The sequence below is a fragment of the Plecotus auritus genome (genome assembly GCF_963455305.1).
Source record: "Plecotus auritus genome assembly, chromosome: 1".
NCBI lineage: Eukaryota > Metazoa > Chordata > Mammalia > Chiroptera > Vespertilionidae > Plecotus > Plecotus auritus.
In genome coordinates this window covers 181,622,508-181,637,205 of record NC_137770.1, presented here as the reverse complement: position 1 = coordinate 181,637,205, position 14,698 = coordinate 181,622,508, and the positions used below count along the sequence as shown (strand labels likewise).

General features: G+C 45.0%; 1 protein-coding gene across 2 annotated transcripts in view; it reads right to left on the bottom strand.

Annotated features, from left to right (window-relative positions):
* The window catches only part of UNC5C (unc-5 netrin receptor C), a 399,186-nt gene that overhangs the window by 822 nt on the left and 383,666 nt on the right, over positions 1-14,698 (bottom strand). For both annotated transcript variants that reach the window (XM_080644037.1, XM_080644038.1), the window contains 3 exons: positions 13,947-14,111; positions 6,821-6,999; positions 5,480-5,817 (listed from right to left, as the gene is read on the bottom strand). In XM_080644037.1, coding sequence (XP_080500163.1) covers positions 5,652-5,817; positions 6,821-6,999; positions 13,947-14,111 — 510 coding nt within the window. In that variant the 3' untranslated portion in view covers positions 5,480-5,651. The remainder of the gene's footprint in view (positions 1-5,479; positions 5,818-6,820; positions 7,000-13,946; positions 14,112-14,698) is intronic.

Genomic DNA, 14,698 nt, shown 5'->3' with positions numbered 1-14,698 from the left:
GCTCGGGTCATGATGCTTGTATGTTGCCTCATCATCATGCTGAGGTTCAGAGGCCAAGGTCTCCTCATCCTTTAGGCTACTGATCAGCAAAACCTGCCCACCGTTCAGGTTCTGAAGGCCAGCACTGAGGGTTATGACCTGGGGTCAGTGCCGTCCGGTTCAACAGCAGGTCTGACAGTGTCAATCCCAGTAGACCTTTGGGATTGAAGGATGATGACACGTAGGATGTAGGCATATTTGAAGTGCTATGGCCTTGAGCTAATAATTTTGCTGAGGCACAAACCTGAAATGGCACATTGAGAAGCTGGTATATTGTAGCATATACTTTGGCTGGTGGGTAGTCGATGGCATCTTTCCTGTTTTCTACCCAACGATTGGTGGGCCATGACCCTCAAGACGTTCAGCATGGATTCTTGACTTGGAAGATCTCAATACACAAGTGCCTCGTGGGCAGAGAGGATGGGAAATAGCCCCTTCTCGGGGCTTGGTTTTGTGTGCTAGTCCCTGTGTGGAGTTTCTGTCAGCCCAGGGATGTTTTCCTTGACCAAGCTGGAATACATCTGGGGCATACATTACATTTGGTTGAATTAACCCATTATTATCCCACCAAAGATCGATACAGGAAGTTGACAGGCCACTGGGAAATCTGGGAGCCATCGATTCTTCTGAAGACACATTTTTAAAGTAGGATTTCTGGAAATGGGGGCAATCACCGGTTGATAAGACTAAAGGATTAGGAAGTTCATTGTTAGACTTGATCTATGGAGAAAACCCACCCAGTGACATATAAGGCCATCTCCCTACTTTATAAAAATAGCAAGTTATCAGGCATGAATTCTGGAAATATGACTTTGTTTGGTTTACTTGACCTGTAGGGACATAGGCTTAAATTAACATTGCTTACAATGTATTTATTCCTCTTATGCCTTGTTTCATTAAAAAAAATCTTTAGAGATACAAGGGAAATCTTTCAAAATGATCATTACAGTCAAAAGATTATACAAATAGATTTCTTAGGGTAGAGAAACAGCACTTCATTGCACAGTGGCAAAGTTTTAAGAATTTCAGTCAACATTAGCTCTGTAAAGTTGAAAACAAAAGAATATACAAAAACACAAACAAAAAACCCAATGTGTAATAGTTGGTCCTACGAGGCACTCGAAATGTTAAAAAAAAAGTTTTATTACCTTGAGATAAGAATAAAAATATTCCCTTATTGGATCTATAAATTTTAATGCTCATTGACTATTATCATCTTTGTAAATAATTGGCTTTGAGCGAAAACATTCTGATTCACAAAAGCTCCTCTGTTCTCGAAGAAGATGGATGAAAACCCATTTCATTTCAGCTGTTTCCCTGGTCTTTCTTTCTTGCATCAGCCTTGGAGTTGTACTGAGGTCTCCTAGTGAAACGGATAAGTTGTCTTGAGCAACTGCTCAGCAAAAGCTAAAGCTGACATTCAACCTGAAGCTCTAAACTTTTCCCACCTCCTTTACACTCTCTTGCAGGTCTTCATATGGTTTTTTTCACTTGTGAATTCTGGGGAGATAGTGATCCCCTGACTGGCTCACTTCCTCATACATTGATGGCAGAGGAGTAAGTGAACCAAGAGCACAGCTGTGCCCCTGATGGAGACAAATAGGATACATAAGAAAAGAGCCTTGTCTGATCCTTTCCAGAAGAAGTAAAAAGTTTGATTCTATTATTGGAATGCTTACTTGAAGGATATAGGAGAAATGCCTTTCAAATATATGCTTAAATGTGTAGTTTCCAGAGTGTCCTGAACTCAGACTCCCTGATGTCTTCCTAAAGAATGGTCTACTGTTTGAATGTTGTGAGTTGAAAATCTACAGAAGAAAAGTATAGATGAAAATAGTCAATGGTTAAGCAGTTTAATATTGGACACTTCACCCAAGACACTGCCCTGCCTTGGAAGAGCCTCCACTGCTGATGTGGGATGTTTTTTTTCTAGGTAACTGAGGTGGATATCCACGTTGGTAGTCACACTGTGTGTGAAAAGGCTGTTAGCTGTGAGGACCTTGGTGTTACACATTTGCATCACCTTGTTCCCAGTTATCAATTCTGAATCCAACTTCTATTCCTTCCAGATCACTTTAAGGAAATTTGAATGAGTGTGGTGAGGAAAAAAAAAAAAGAAATAAAAGAAAACTTCTGCCTTTAGATCCCCAAATTTGGAAGAAGGAAGCTTCTTTTTTTCTTATTGATTAACAACCACAATTTTCAATCACTTAGACATAGGATACTCATTTTCATACATAAAACATTTCTTTCCAAGTGGATGCTTCTCACATTTCCAGAAATAAATGTTAGAGGACCAAAAGTAAGGAGATTTAAAATAAAGATTTAATATAAAGCCCAATGAAAAATATAAATGTTAAAATGACAATTCTTCAAAGACTGTTTTAAAGATGTTTATGTATTTCTGTTATCAAAATCCAACTTGAGATGTGACATGTAGAAATGAGTTGATGACATAATAGGCTCATAATGACATGCAATTTTGATATGGATACTTGGAGAAGAAAAAAAAAGTGAGAATACGAAAACTATATTTGAAGTGAAGTGTCCGCACATCTATTTGTTATAAAGGCCCTATTGACTCTGCAGGTTTTCAGTTCCTTTGTCAAACAACTCTTAGTGAGTTTTTATATTAAGCTGAAGGTAGATTGTGTTATACACCACTAGATGGCACCATGCACAAGTGATAGGTTTTCCCTTCCAAATGCAGTAAGCCTTGTCTTTCTGCACAAGCTAAATAAACATGAAAGGCAGGACTGGTCACATAGAATGGTTGATGAAGTGACTCCCTTGAAATGAAATGTTGGCTCTGGAGCTTCTAAGTTTGAGAGCAAACTAACAGCTATTACATTTTTCCAAAGAAGGAAATCAGAATTCATAGTGAAGATTATCTGACATAAGTGGTGCATTATACGTATGGAAGTTGCCATTCACTTGATAGGAAACATAACAGGGTTCTACAACAGATGGTAGATGAGCACCTTACTTAATAAAGAATCAACCACTCTTCCTGTTTCTGGTGCTGGGATGCTGAACCCCAAAACATGAAGCATCTGAAGTGAACACCAAAGGCCCTCGATGGCTTTGATGATATAGTCCCTGCCTGCTATGTTCAATATTTCTGCATTGATGACGTTCAATGATTTTTTTCTAGTTCAAGTTTTGAATGGGTTATCTGGGTAGATGGATATTTGCTCCTCCCTACTTTTCACTAGGCATGAAAGTTCCTTTGAGAATCCTTCAGATTTCTAATTCTGATTTCCATAGATGACAACCCCCCAAACCAGTAATGATGAGCAATCTTGAGAAGTTATTTCAAGATGCAGCAATGGATAATAGCTCTTTTCTCCTCCATTTTAAAAAATATATATTTACAATTTTTTATGTTGAATACAATTTTACTATCTTTTGGTCAAATATGCATTGGTACAGACATTATCCACTGAAATTGTTTATTAGTGCAATCTTTCCCTTTCATGATAAGTGTAACTTATTTTATATATGGTGCAGGGAGTGGCCTGAGAGAGACTGGTTATGGAATGCATACCTACAACAGAAAATGAGAAATAAAAGGTCTAGAAGAAAAGGCTCCATATCAAGGTATCAATATTTTCTCAATGACAAAGATGGAGGGGGCTGGACATATCAAGAAGTCACCAACATAGTCAGGAGAGGAAATATATGTGGAAAGAAGGGAGAAATGCATGAAATTACTTCTAATTCAAGTCCATTCAGCAAGCTGGACACCTCTAGCCCAAAAGTAAACCACAGCCATGTTTTGAAGGTTCTTCTTCATACATGTGGGTTCTTGTTTTTCAATCTTGGTTAGGCCACGGGGCTCTTAACTCTCTAATCCCCACCTGCTGAATGAATGGAATCCCTGTGTTAAAACAAAGAGCCTGTGATGGTCCTAAGGAAATATCATAGTTTACACAAAATAGTCCCTTGATGAACTATTTTTCAGTTAAATTTCTTTTTAATTTAAAAATTTTGACCAAGACAATAATAGGACATAATTTGCTACTAACCAGGAAGGCAAATAGTTCCAAGAGAGGAAAGAAAGTGATAATTAAGGATGCCGTCTCTCAGGGAACAGCATAATTCAATGACACAAAGACAAGACTTGAAAGCATAACAAATATGTTACAGGTTAGAATAATTGTCTTCCAAGTTGGAACAATTTGAAAGGCATAATGTAGCCTGGACAAGAGTTTAGCCTTGATGGATCTTTAAATGACCCAGCTCAGAGCCCACTGTGGTCTTCACACTAATGAACGGGACTGGAGTGGAGGTCCAGCATTTTGGAACCTTGAGATTATCTGATCCCACCCCTCTGTTTTACAGGTGAAGACACTGAGGTCTAGTGAGGTTAAATGACTTTCCCAAGGTAGCACAGCTAGACCATGACAAACCCAGCATGAGAATTGGTTTCCTGATTTCCATCTCAGAGGCCGTTCCTCCAAACACGCTGCCTCTAAGGGAGAAAGAGTCCTGAGGGGAGTCAGTGTGGGGCCGCATGACCCCAATATTCAGTGAACTTGAATAGAGGACTCAGAGGAGAAAGACCCTGCCTGGGCAAGCTGCAAGAACAGATGGACAAAGCCATTAAGCATTCACTACCTTGCTGGGGCAGAATGATGGGAAAAGATGAAAGGTCAAGGAAGCAATGCCTGTTTAATTAAACTGGTGACCATGCTCACCTTGTTATGGGAGAAGGTGAAGCAGGTCTAGTCAATACCTATATACTAACAGTACTGCTAACAAAAGCCGAAGCTAAAAGAAAAGCCTTTCACTAGAATACTTGTAAATACTCATCAATAATAATAATGATAATAATGATACCTTTAAAAAAACACTTCAAATTGCATATTACAAATACACATGTTGTGAAGAAATGCTTGTTTGTGTGGTTGAACATGAATCACTGTCTTTCCTGCAATGCTGCAGCTTTATTCCCAGAGGGCACCGGGCGGGTGTCCTAAAGGAATAAGGAGTCTTAGTTATTTCTCCTTCACACTTAGATTCCCCACTTCCCTGATACAAACAGTAACACTGGTTTTACGAGTTCTAGAAACAGAACACTGATGGGAGGATTATCTGAGACACTTGATGCACATGATTTGTAGCAAAAGTCTGTGATTTCTCTGTGAATTACTAATCTGAAATAGACACAACAAACCGTCCACAGCTTCAACTTCAAATGATTTAAACAAAAATAGAACGAGCCATGGACAGTGTCTGCATCCCTGTCCAATTTGATGTAAACAACGTTTGTAGAAATTGGGTTTGTTAAGAAAGTTTATCCATATATCTGGATAGCAATAAAAAGCGTTTCCTAGGAAACTGTAAGATCCTGTACCACACAGCATACAGCCCAACAAAGAGGAAGATTAGGTTGGTGTCTAAATTCAAGGTACAAATGTACATAATTGTTCTTAACTCGGGTGATGAGGTCCCAAAAAGTGGGCGTATATAGCGGTAGTTGGTGTCTGTTTTCCTTCTCTCTCCAGCTGCCATCTTGCCTGTGAAGCTCATTGGTCTGGTCTGGATTTCCTCCTCAGCTGTGATCCCCGGACGGCCACAGACTCCCTGTGCATCCAGTCCACCGTGGGTCAATACTGTCCTTCTGCTGCTAAAGACACGACGGTTTCATGTCTTCCCATTTCTTCCAGGACAGCTGCCAGCATGCTCAGGTTTCCATCCGGGAAGTTCTGTGCTTCCCAAAGATCCAGGATTACTCCAGTTGGGCTCGACTTGGTGGCAAAGTAATTCAAGTACCTATAATTGGGAATGGGCAAATGTGCTGCTTAATGGCATTATTTACAGGTCTATTTTCTCTTTACTTTAAAAAATATATATTTTTATTGATTTCATAAATCAATAAACTGAAGGTAAAGGAAGAGAGAGAGAGAGAAACATCATTGATGAGAGAGAATCATGGATTGACCCGGCTGCCTCCTGCATGATGGGATCGAGCCCACAATCCAGGCATCGAACTATGACCTCCTGGTTCACAGGTCGATGCTCACCCACTTAGCTACACCAGCCGGGCAATTTTCTCTTTATTTTTTACGACCACTTCTGTCTGTCCATTTGCCTGTTAAGAATCTAGGTCCCACTTGAGAGAGAAACTGTGTTTTACAGTGAACCATCCTAAATAACTAGCCCATACTTAATTAGATCAGCCCCAGACAGGAAATGTAAGGTTTAACTTTGTTAACCTCAACTCTGAGTAAGATAATTTAAGAGACAACATGTGTATGGGTCACATCCTAAACAGGAAATCAAGAGACTTATATTTTCTTTCCAGCCCAGGCTCTGATCATCTCTGACAGGTCGTGCCATGTCTCCCGCTTGGTAGCGATGGCAACATTTTACAAGGAAGAGGCCTCTGAGGTCTCCCGGTAACTGAATGTCAATGCTGCGTTTTGCATATTAGTGACTCATGCAGCTGCAGGTCCTGCTCTACAGGAGATGGAGAACAATAATTACTTTAGTGAGGGGACATATTACTTAGGGGGATTCAGCCCATCAGCTTTGCAGAGTGAATCACAAAACTTGATACTTGTAAATGTCAGATAAGCCCAGAATATCTCTCAACAATGTGTTTGCAAAACCATAGTGCACGATGCAAAGAAGAAGCTTAACGCACGTTTGCAGAAGGAAAGTAAATAGATGTATACATGGAAAAAAAGAAAAAGAATGCTGCCCTGTGTCTAACCGTTACCAGCCTGGAGCCTTATGTCTAACAGAACTAGTCCTGGCACCTGGCCACACCCACCTGTCCAGGCTTAGCTTATGCGCCAGCATCCTCCAGTCGTGACCTCTTGTCTGGGGGGCATCCAGGCTGCTGCAGAGCTTCTGCCGGATCGGGGGAGGGATGCTGAAAGCACTGGGGCCTGTCATGGTGGTGATGGTGCTTGCTGGATCCAGCAGAGGCAAGTCCATGCCAGTAGGTTCCTGTAGTTCAGGCACAGGAACAACACAGCATTATTTCTGGAGACAAAAGCAGCCCCAATCACCATAATGCCTGGCTTTGAGCAGTGAGAAGAGAATGGGGGCTACTGTTCTTCCTAGTAAGAATGGCTTCTTCCTGGCTGAGAGCTGTGATTAGCTATCTGTGACCAGGCTGAGAGGAAAGGTACATGTTGGGCTGACTTTGCATAGCCCTGGATTTATGAGTGAACAGATCTTGAACAGATCTGAGATCAGAAAGCCAAAAGTTCAGAGCTTTAAGAGACTGTCTGACCCTGAGGGGGAAGCCCCAGGCAAATGCCCAAGTAACTTCTTGCGCTAACCTCCGCGGAAGATGGCTCCGGTTGCTTTTGCTGAATGAAACGGAACACAGCTCTTCTCTAAATGATATCAAATTAAGACTAATTTTTTGAAGAAAATGGTGAGGACAATATATTGCCATAGGGCAAGCTGCTAATGGAATCTTCCAATAACTGTACACCCTTATTTTGTTTAAATCGGATTGTAGTAGAGAAAACCATAAATTGGCTTTTAAAATAGTTTCAGCTCATAAAACAGCACAAATGCAAAAATCTGAATTTCATCTGTAGGAGAAACGCTAATCATTTTCTGATCTTCTGCTGCTTGGAAAAGCAAAAGCAAATGTTGCCTGGGAACGATTAAAGCAATAACAGAAGAAAATCTCCTTAATCTACTTTAAATGTCACCTCTCTCTCTTTTTTTTTCTAAAGCAGGTAGCTCCTTGGTGCACATAATTAGTTGCTGGAGGATACACGAGACACACAGCTTCAAGCATCAAGGAGACTCTGGTGTGTTGCAGCGCTCAGCTCAGGGGTCAGTGCCACCATCGCCCAGAGCCCCCACCCCTTGCTGCTCCTGCATGCGGGGGTCGCTGCCGTCTGGGTCCCAGTGTCGACTGACAGTGCACCCTGTGTTCCGGGATCAGCAGCCAGTGGTCACTGCTAGGCTTGTGTAATCCCACTGCACAGGGTGCATACGCACATTAGCGCTCAACAAAATTCTTTGTGTTTTAATACACACAGTGGTGTTGGCTGCCATCACAGTGTTTGGCTTCCAAACCCAAAGCTTGGCAAATGGAGACGCCCAGGATTTCATTTGCTCCTTTGTGTTAACTCCAGCAGCACATGCCAGGATTTTAAAATACTGGTATGAAACACAGAAGCAACAATGGGAGTTGGAATCCCTGAATGAAAACACGACCCACAAATCTTTCCCTTCAGCGGGCACAGAGCTCCTTCCAAGGGACCGCGAGGAGAAAGGGCTCCTGTCCTCCAGGGCACAGGGCTCCCACCAAGGGAAGCAGAAGCGTTACCTGAGAGAGCACTTGGGGTTTCTCAATGGATTTATGTTGGGGATGTCTGAATCCAAGTGCCCAAACTTACATCAGGCATGAAACGATGTATGTCCGGGTTGGGGAGGGGAAGGTGAGGAGAAAGCACGTGGTATTTCCACAGCTTACTGCCATCGGCCACAGTGAGCTCCTGCTTGCTTCTTGTGTGGGCAATGACACCAGAGTCCAGAGGAAACGACCATGTCCCTCAAATACAACCACACGCTGACTGTGCCTCCCTGAAGGGTAAGTTCTTAGAGGGAGGGATCTGCTTAGTACAGCACTGTCTCCAAAGACTCTTCTTGCTGTTGGTCACAGTAACTTCCTCCTGCTTACCTGCAGCCCATCCCCGTCTGCCACACTGATCTTCCGAAGTGCCAAGCTGCTGCTTCTCCACCCCCTCATTAGGCAGTACTTCATGACCCTCCTGCCACAGGGAGCCCCAACGTTTAATCAGGCAGTTAGGGGTAGCAGCGCCATCCACCTTGTCAGCTGGTATGAGATCCCAGAGGGGATGCCCATACAATGCAGAGCTGGGCCTGACATGACGTAAGAGCCCCATACCCATGTGCTTCCACCGCCTGACACTCTGACCCTCGTCTGTCTCAGGTTGCCTTGACGTGACTCAAACTTTCCTCAGGTTGGATCACTCACTGTCCCTAGCACCTCCTTTAAGATAATCTCTGCCACACAAACCCCTCAAAGTCGGGACCAAAACCAAGTCCCCTGAGCCTCCCCGGAGCAAATACACCCATCAACCTGGAGACCTACAGCACTTCCCCCAGCTCTCCTGCAGCCCTCAGAGTCTGCCTGTGCACGTTGGCCGTATTTATATATTACTTCCTTTGATTGCTCAAATTTCTTGGAGATGAGAGTATTTCTGTCATCCTCAGAACTCCTGTGATACTCAGCACCTGGGAGCTACTGAGCTCATATTTGTTGAAATGAAAGAAAATATTTTGCCTAGCGCAGAAAGGGTCTGAAGCCAGTTTCTGGCAGAAGCCCACCCCACAGAGTCGTGTGTGGAGCTTCCTTCCAACTAAGTGACTAAGAGAATGGCTCTTCTCACTGCTTAATGCTGAAGGCAGAGGCCAGGGCCAGGCAGGCGTGGCTGTCAGGAAGGTCTGCTCACCTATCCACGGTGTCAGCCTTTTCCTAATGAATAGAGAACCATCAGCACTTCAGGTGGCCCTTCCAGCCTGAGTCTCTGGTCCGTGTGGCTGTGCCTGTTTACTTCGGTGTGGATGAAACAAGCCCAACAGGGCACAATGTCCTGTCTCTCTTATCCAATGGCTGACAACAGCCTTGGCGGTAAAAGAAAAATACACCTCTACAGTTACATTTAAATTTCATCTAGTAATTGCAGTTCCTGTTAGCTCTTCCTTCACTTCCAGGTAACAGCGGAGTTTACACTCACAGAATGCTTATTACAATAATCGTTTGTGATATTGGTACCATCTGTCTTTGATGTTGTGAGTCCCTTAGTTAAGCATATGGTTTCTCACCATTAACCAAACAGCTGCTATGGGTGACGACACGCATTTTCAGCACCCAGTCCGCAGCAGATTCAACTTTCCACTCGCATATTCTGACTCTTCCAAAAGCCAGCTAGGAAACCCAGGCTTTCCAATGGCCATTTTGAACAGAGTGCAGAAAACAGAAGAGGCCAATTGACGGGAGGGCTATAGCAGAATGATGTTATTTTGAATATTTTAAATATTATTTATTTTCTGTGTACACAAAAGTGTATTAATAGTGAACAGGGGTTGTAAGATCTCCCTCTGTAGCTAAAACTGAATGGAAGGCCTGAAGAAGGTATGTTTCTCTCTTGGCGGCGATGGGTTGCTTCCCTTTTATTACTCTCCCATCCCTCTAAAAAAACACACAAAAAACTTTTCTCATTTACATTTTGACATTCATTTATGCCCATACTTTTCAAACATTTTCATTCTTTAAAATATATCTATATATTTCTCTTGTCAGAGAGGAAGGGAGAGGGAGAGATAGAAACATCAATGATGAGATAATCATTTATCAGCTGCCTCTTGCATGCCCCCTATTGGGGACCTAGCCCCCCAGCTGGGGATGGAACCTGCAACCCAGGCATGTGCCCTGACAAGGAATCAACAGTGATCTTCTGGTTCAAGCACTGAGCCACACCAGCCGGCAGACATTTTCATTCTTAAACTCATCTCTGCCAGCCTATGGGCTTTGTTTCCAGTTAAGGAATCTCTGGCCAAAGCACTTGGAGAGGAACAATTGCCGGCTCCTGACATCACCATGGTCTATGTCAAGCACAGCCTGGCCTCCCTGTTGGGCAGGGTCCTCAGCCTGGCTACAGAGGCCAAGGGCCATGTCTCTTTGTAAATGACTGCTGGGTAGGCCCTGAGAGGGGGTGGCTGGTGGGAGGAGGGGCGTGAGCAGCACATTCCTGGCAGGTCAGCTCATTCTTGGGAAGCAGGACATGGCCACTGCAACCCTGTCCACCTGCCAGCTTGCGGGTGACCCCAGGAAGGAGCCCTGTGAGAAGAAAGACCTCACAAATGAAGCCTTCCTCTGCTTGGTTATGGTTTGTCCATCACAGTGCACCCCTTGTCTGAGCTTCTGATGAGGATCCGGGGCTCAGGCTCTCCAGAGCAAGCTGCTCAGAGCTGAGGCTCACTCTACAACCTCAGAACCCAGCCCCACACTCCTCCCACCCCCTCGGTGGGCCACCTGCACCACATTCAAATGCTAACAACACTGGGACTCAGTGACCCAGAAATAAGAGCAGCACAGAGCCCCTTAATCCCCAAAGTCGTCTGACTGTGGTCATTTCTGCCCCTCCTTCTGGTACCAGGCTGGCACAGGCCTTCTATGGGACTGAGGCTGGCCTCTCTGAGCTGCCTGCCACCACGTTACCAAAGAAATCATCTTTTCCCCCACGTTGGCACGAGAAAGCCCTTACAGGCGAGCAGAGCTGTCTCTCCCCTCGGAGGGCGGGGGTGGCGGACCTAGCTGGGAAGAGCCTCCATGGCTCTCTCATTCTCTGCGCATCTGATCCACCTTTTCATCACACAGCCAGCGTTCCCGCTGCACAGAAAGCAAGCATCAAAGGGGCAGCCCTCCCGCCCCCTCCAAAATCCTGCAGCCTTTGTTGTCGCTGGGGCTGGGTGGTTATTGAACTTTGCAGACCTGCTGGGCCAGGAAAGTGAACACACCCTCTGGAGCCAGCAGGGGTGGTGCTGTGCACAGGGAGATAGGGCTGTGCAGAGGGCCCTGCGGTTGCCATGGCACCCTGATACCCAGCTCATTCCTGATCCATGTCACGGGGTCTGTGACTAAAGTTGTTTATGAGTCAAAAGTCTCCTGAAACTCCAGGAGGACATGATGACCGCATGCAGGCTGTGGGAAAGAGGGATGGAGCGTCCTGGAGACTGCCACGCTCCCCGCTCTGGCTGGCTAAGGAAGACAGTCTTTAAATACAACATGCGGAGCTGGCTTGCTGCACAGCCTGACATTTCATTCCTCACTGCGCCGAGACAGCCGGGGAGAAGTCGTCTTTTAAATCATGTGCTGTCCCACTGTAGTGTTAAAATATGACAATCCCGGGCTCTGCAGCTCAGCAAACAGCACGGAGCTGAGCTCCGTGAGGCCCTGGACAAGCTGCCTCTGATCATTCTGCTTATTCCACGTCCTTTGTTCCCAGCAGGGTGTCCACTGTCAAACCACAGCCCTGGGGGCCAGGGGACCCGAGACCTTGGTACCCTCATGCGCACCCCTTTCCACACAGAGTGCTCATACATAGCAGTGTGTATTGCTGTCTCTGTAGTGGGGACACAGAAAAGTGACCAACTGAACTGAGTGAGGATCACAGCAGAGAAAGGCAAAGTGCGGCAAGTAGCTGGGAAAATCCGCAGATGTTACTTTTATTTCTGGAACATTTATCCTATTCTGGGGAAGGAGACATCTTTTTTTGTTTGTTTGTTTTCTTAATTATCTTTATCCTATATATTAAAGAGGTAATATGCAAATTGACCATCATACCCTCACACAAGATGGCCACCCCCATGTGGTCACAAGATGGCTGCCACAAGATATGGCAGGGCAGTTAGGGGAGAGCAGGCCAGCAGGGGAGGACAGTTGGGGTGATTGGGCTGGCAGGGGAGCAGTTCGGCATCAATCAGGCTGGCAGGGGAGTGGTTAGGGGGTGATCAGGCTGGCAGGCAGAAGTGGTTAGAAGCAATCAGGCAGGCAGGCAGGCGAGCGGTTGGGATCCAGCAGTCCCAGATTGTGAGAGGGGTGTCTGACTGTCGGTTTAGGCCCAATCCCTAAACCGGCAGTCGGACATCCCCTGAGGGGTCCCTGATTAGAGAGGGTGCAGGCTGGGCTGAGGGACACCCCCTGTGCATGAATTTCATGCACCAGGCCTCTAGTTGAGGTATAATTGACATAGAGCCTTATATTATGTATATAATTCAACATGTGTAGATTGTGCAATGATCCCCGCAGTAAGTCTAGTTAACATCCATTCTTTTGTATAGTTATTTTTTTTCTTATGATGAAGACCTTTAAGATCTACTCTCTTACCAACTTTCAAAGATACAATACCTTATTATTAACTGCAGTCACCATGCTCTGCATGACATCCCCATGGCTTATTTTGCTGTAACTGGAAATTTGCACCTTTTGACCCCCTCACCCATTTGCCCACACCCACCCTGTCTCTGGCATATCTTCTTATATTAGGAGAATGATGTTTCCCCGAGATGTCTCCTTTCAATACGGAGGAAAGGGAAAGAGAAGAAAAAAGGAGGGGTGGGGCAGAGGCCAGTTTCTCTTCCTCCACCTTAGTAGACAGCACATGATTCCAAAAAGGTAGGCGAGCTTCCTAAGGATAGAAGGGGGCAGGGAGGAGAGGTGGTAGAGGTGGGGATGTAGCACATCAGAGGATGCTTTGGGGAAAGTTACTCCATGTGCACATTACTTACAATAACCTTATATTTGGGACTCAGAACTGTTGTAGAACATGATCCTTCAATTTATATCATAAAAAGTAAAAGACTTGTTTTTCAAAAAGGATTCCCTATTTTATTCCTTTACTAGAGGCCCAGTGCACAAAATTTGTGTACTTGGAGGGGGGGTTCCTTAGCCCAGCCTGCATCCTCTCACAGTCCAGGAGCCCTCAGGGGACGTCCGACTGACCGCTTAGCACTGCCTCAGAGGCGGGAGAGGCTCCTGCCACTGCCACTGCCACAGCGCTCGCCAGCCTTGAGCCCGGCTTCTGGCTGAGCGGTGCTCCCCCTGTGGGAGTGCACTGACCACCAGGGGGCAGCTTCTTTGTTGAGCATCTGCCTGGTGGTGGTCAGTGCGTGTCATAATGACCAGTCATTCTGCTATTCGGTCGATTTGCACATTAGCCTTTTCTTATATAGGATGTATCTAGCTCTCTGTGTCCATTAAAAATATCATGTTATTAACAAATAGGACCCAAAGAAAGCTTTTAAGGACTTCCTATGTGGCCTGTATCGAGATACCTTTGTACTGCACATTGTCTCTCCTCCCCACGGTCATTTTGTCCCCGGATTTCAGAGCTTCTTACCTCTGAGACGGTGCAGTTGAGCTGGAAGATCTGCCCTTCTCCTTCCACCTGTCGAACACACAGTTTGCAAACCAGCTCCACCGTGTTCAGGCTGAATCTTTCCAGAGTGAATGTGCAGTGGAGGTTTCTTTGAGACCCACTCCAGATGTGGTAAAAAGGAATTTCCTAAAGGATACAAACATGTTAACCTCAAATAAGTGACTAATAACAAAGGTGAACTATCAGATACTGGGCTGCCAAGAGCTCTTCTCAGTATTACACATATTACCTCATTTAATTACAACAGGCCTACCTATCTGTCAATCCATCCCAAACTGCTTTTCGAATGAAAAAGCTGAGGCCCAGAGATGTTAACTTCACCAGCCAAAGCCCCACAGCTAGTAAGTGGCAGAATTGAGACTTGAACCCAGGGAGTCAGCCTCCACCACAATCTCTGTACCAGTCTGCCACTTGTCTCTCATTTACCAAAAAAAAAAAAAAAAAAAAAAAAAAAAAAAGCCATTGTAAATGGTTTAAATAAAACCTGTACACTCCAGTCATTGCTCATTAAAAGGAAACCCTGCTGTGGTATTCTGGAGAAAAGCAAAGAAGCTCTAAAGGATAATGGGCTGATCCGGGTTCCTTTCATGCCTATATCCTCCCTCTGCACAGGACAGGGGGGAAGCAACACGTGCTATAGTTGGAAACTGGAGACTCGGTTAGCTGCCGCAGAAAAGTCGTTGGCTTAAAAAGCACTCAGCCCCTAACAGGCG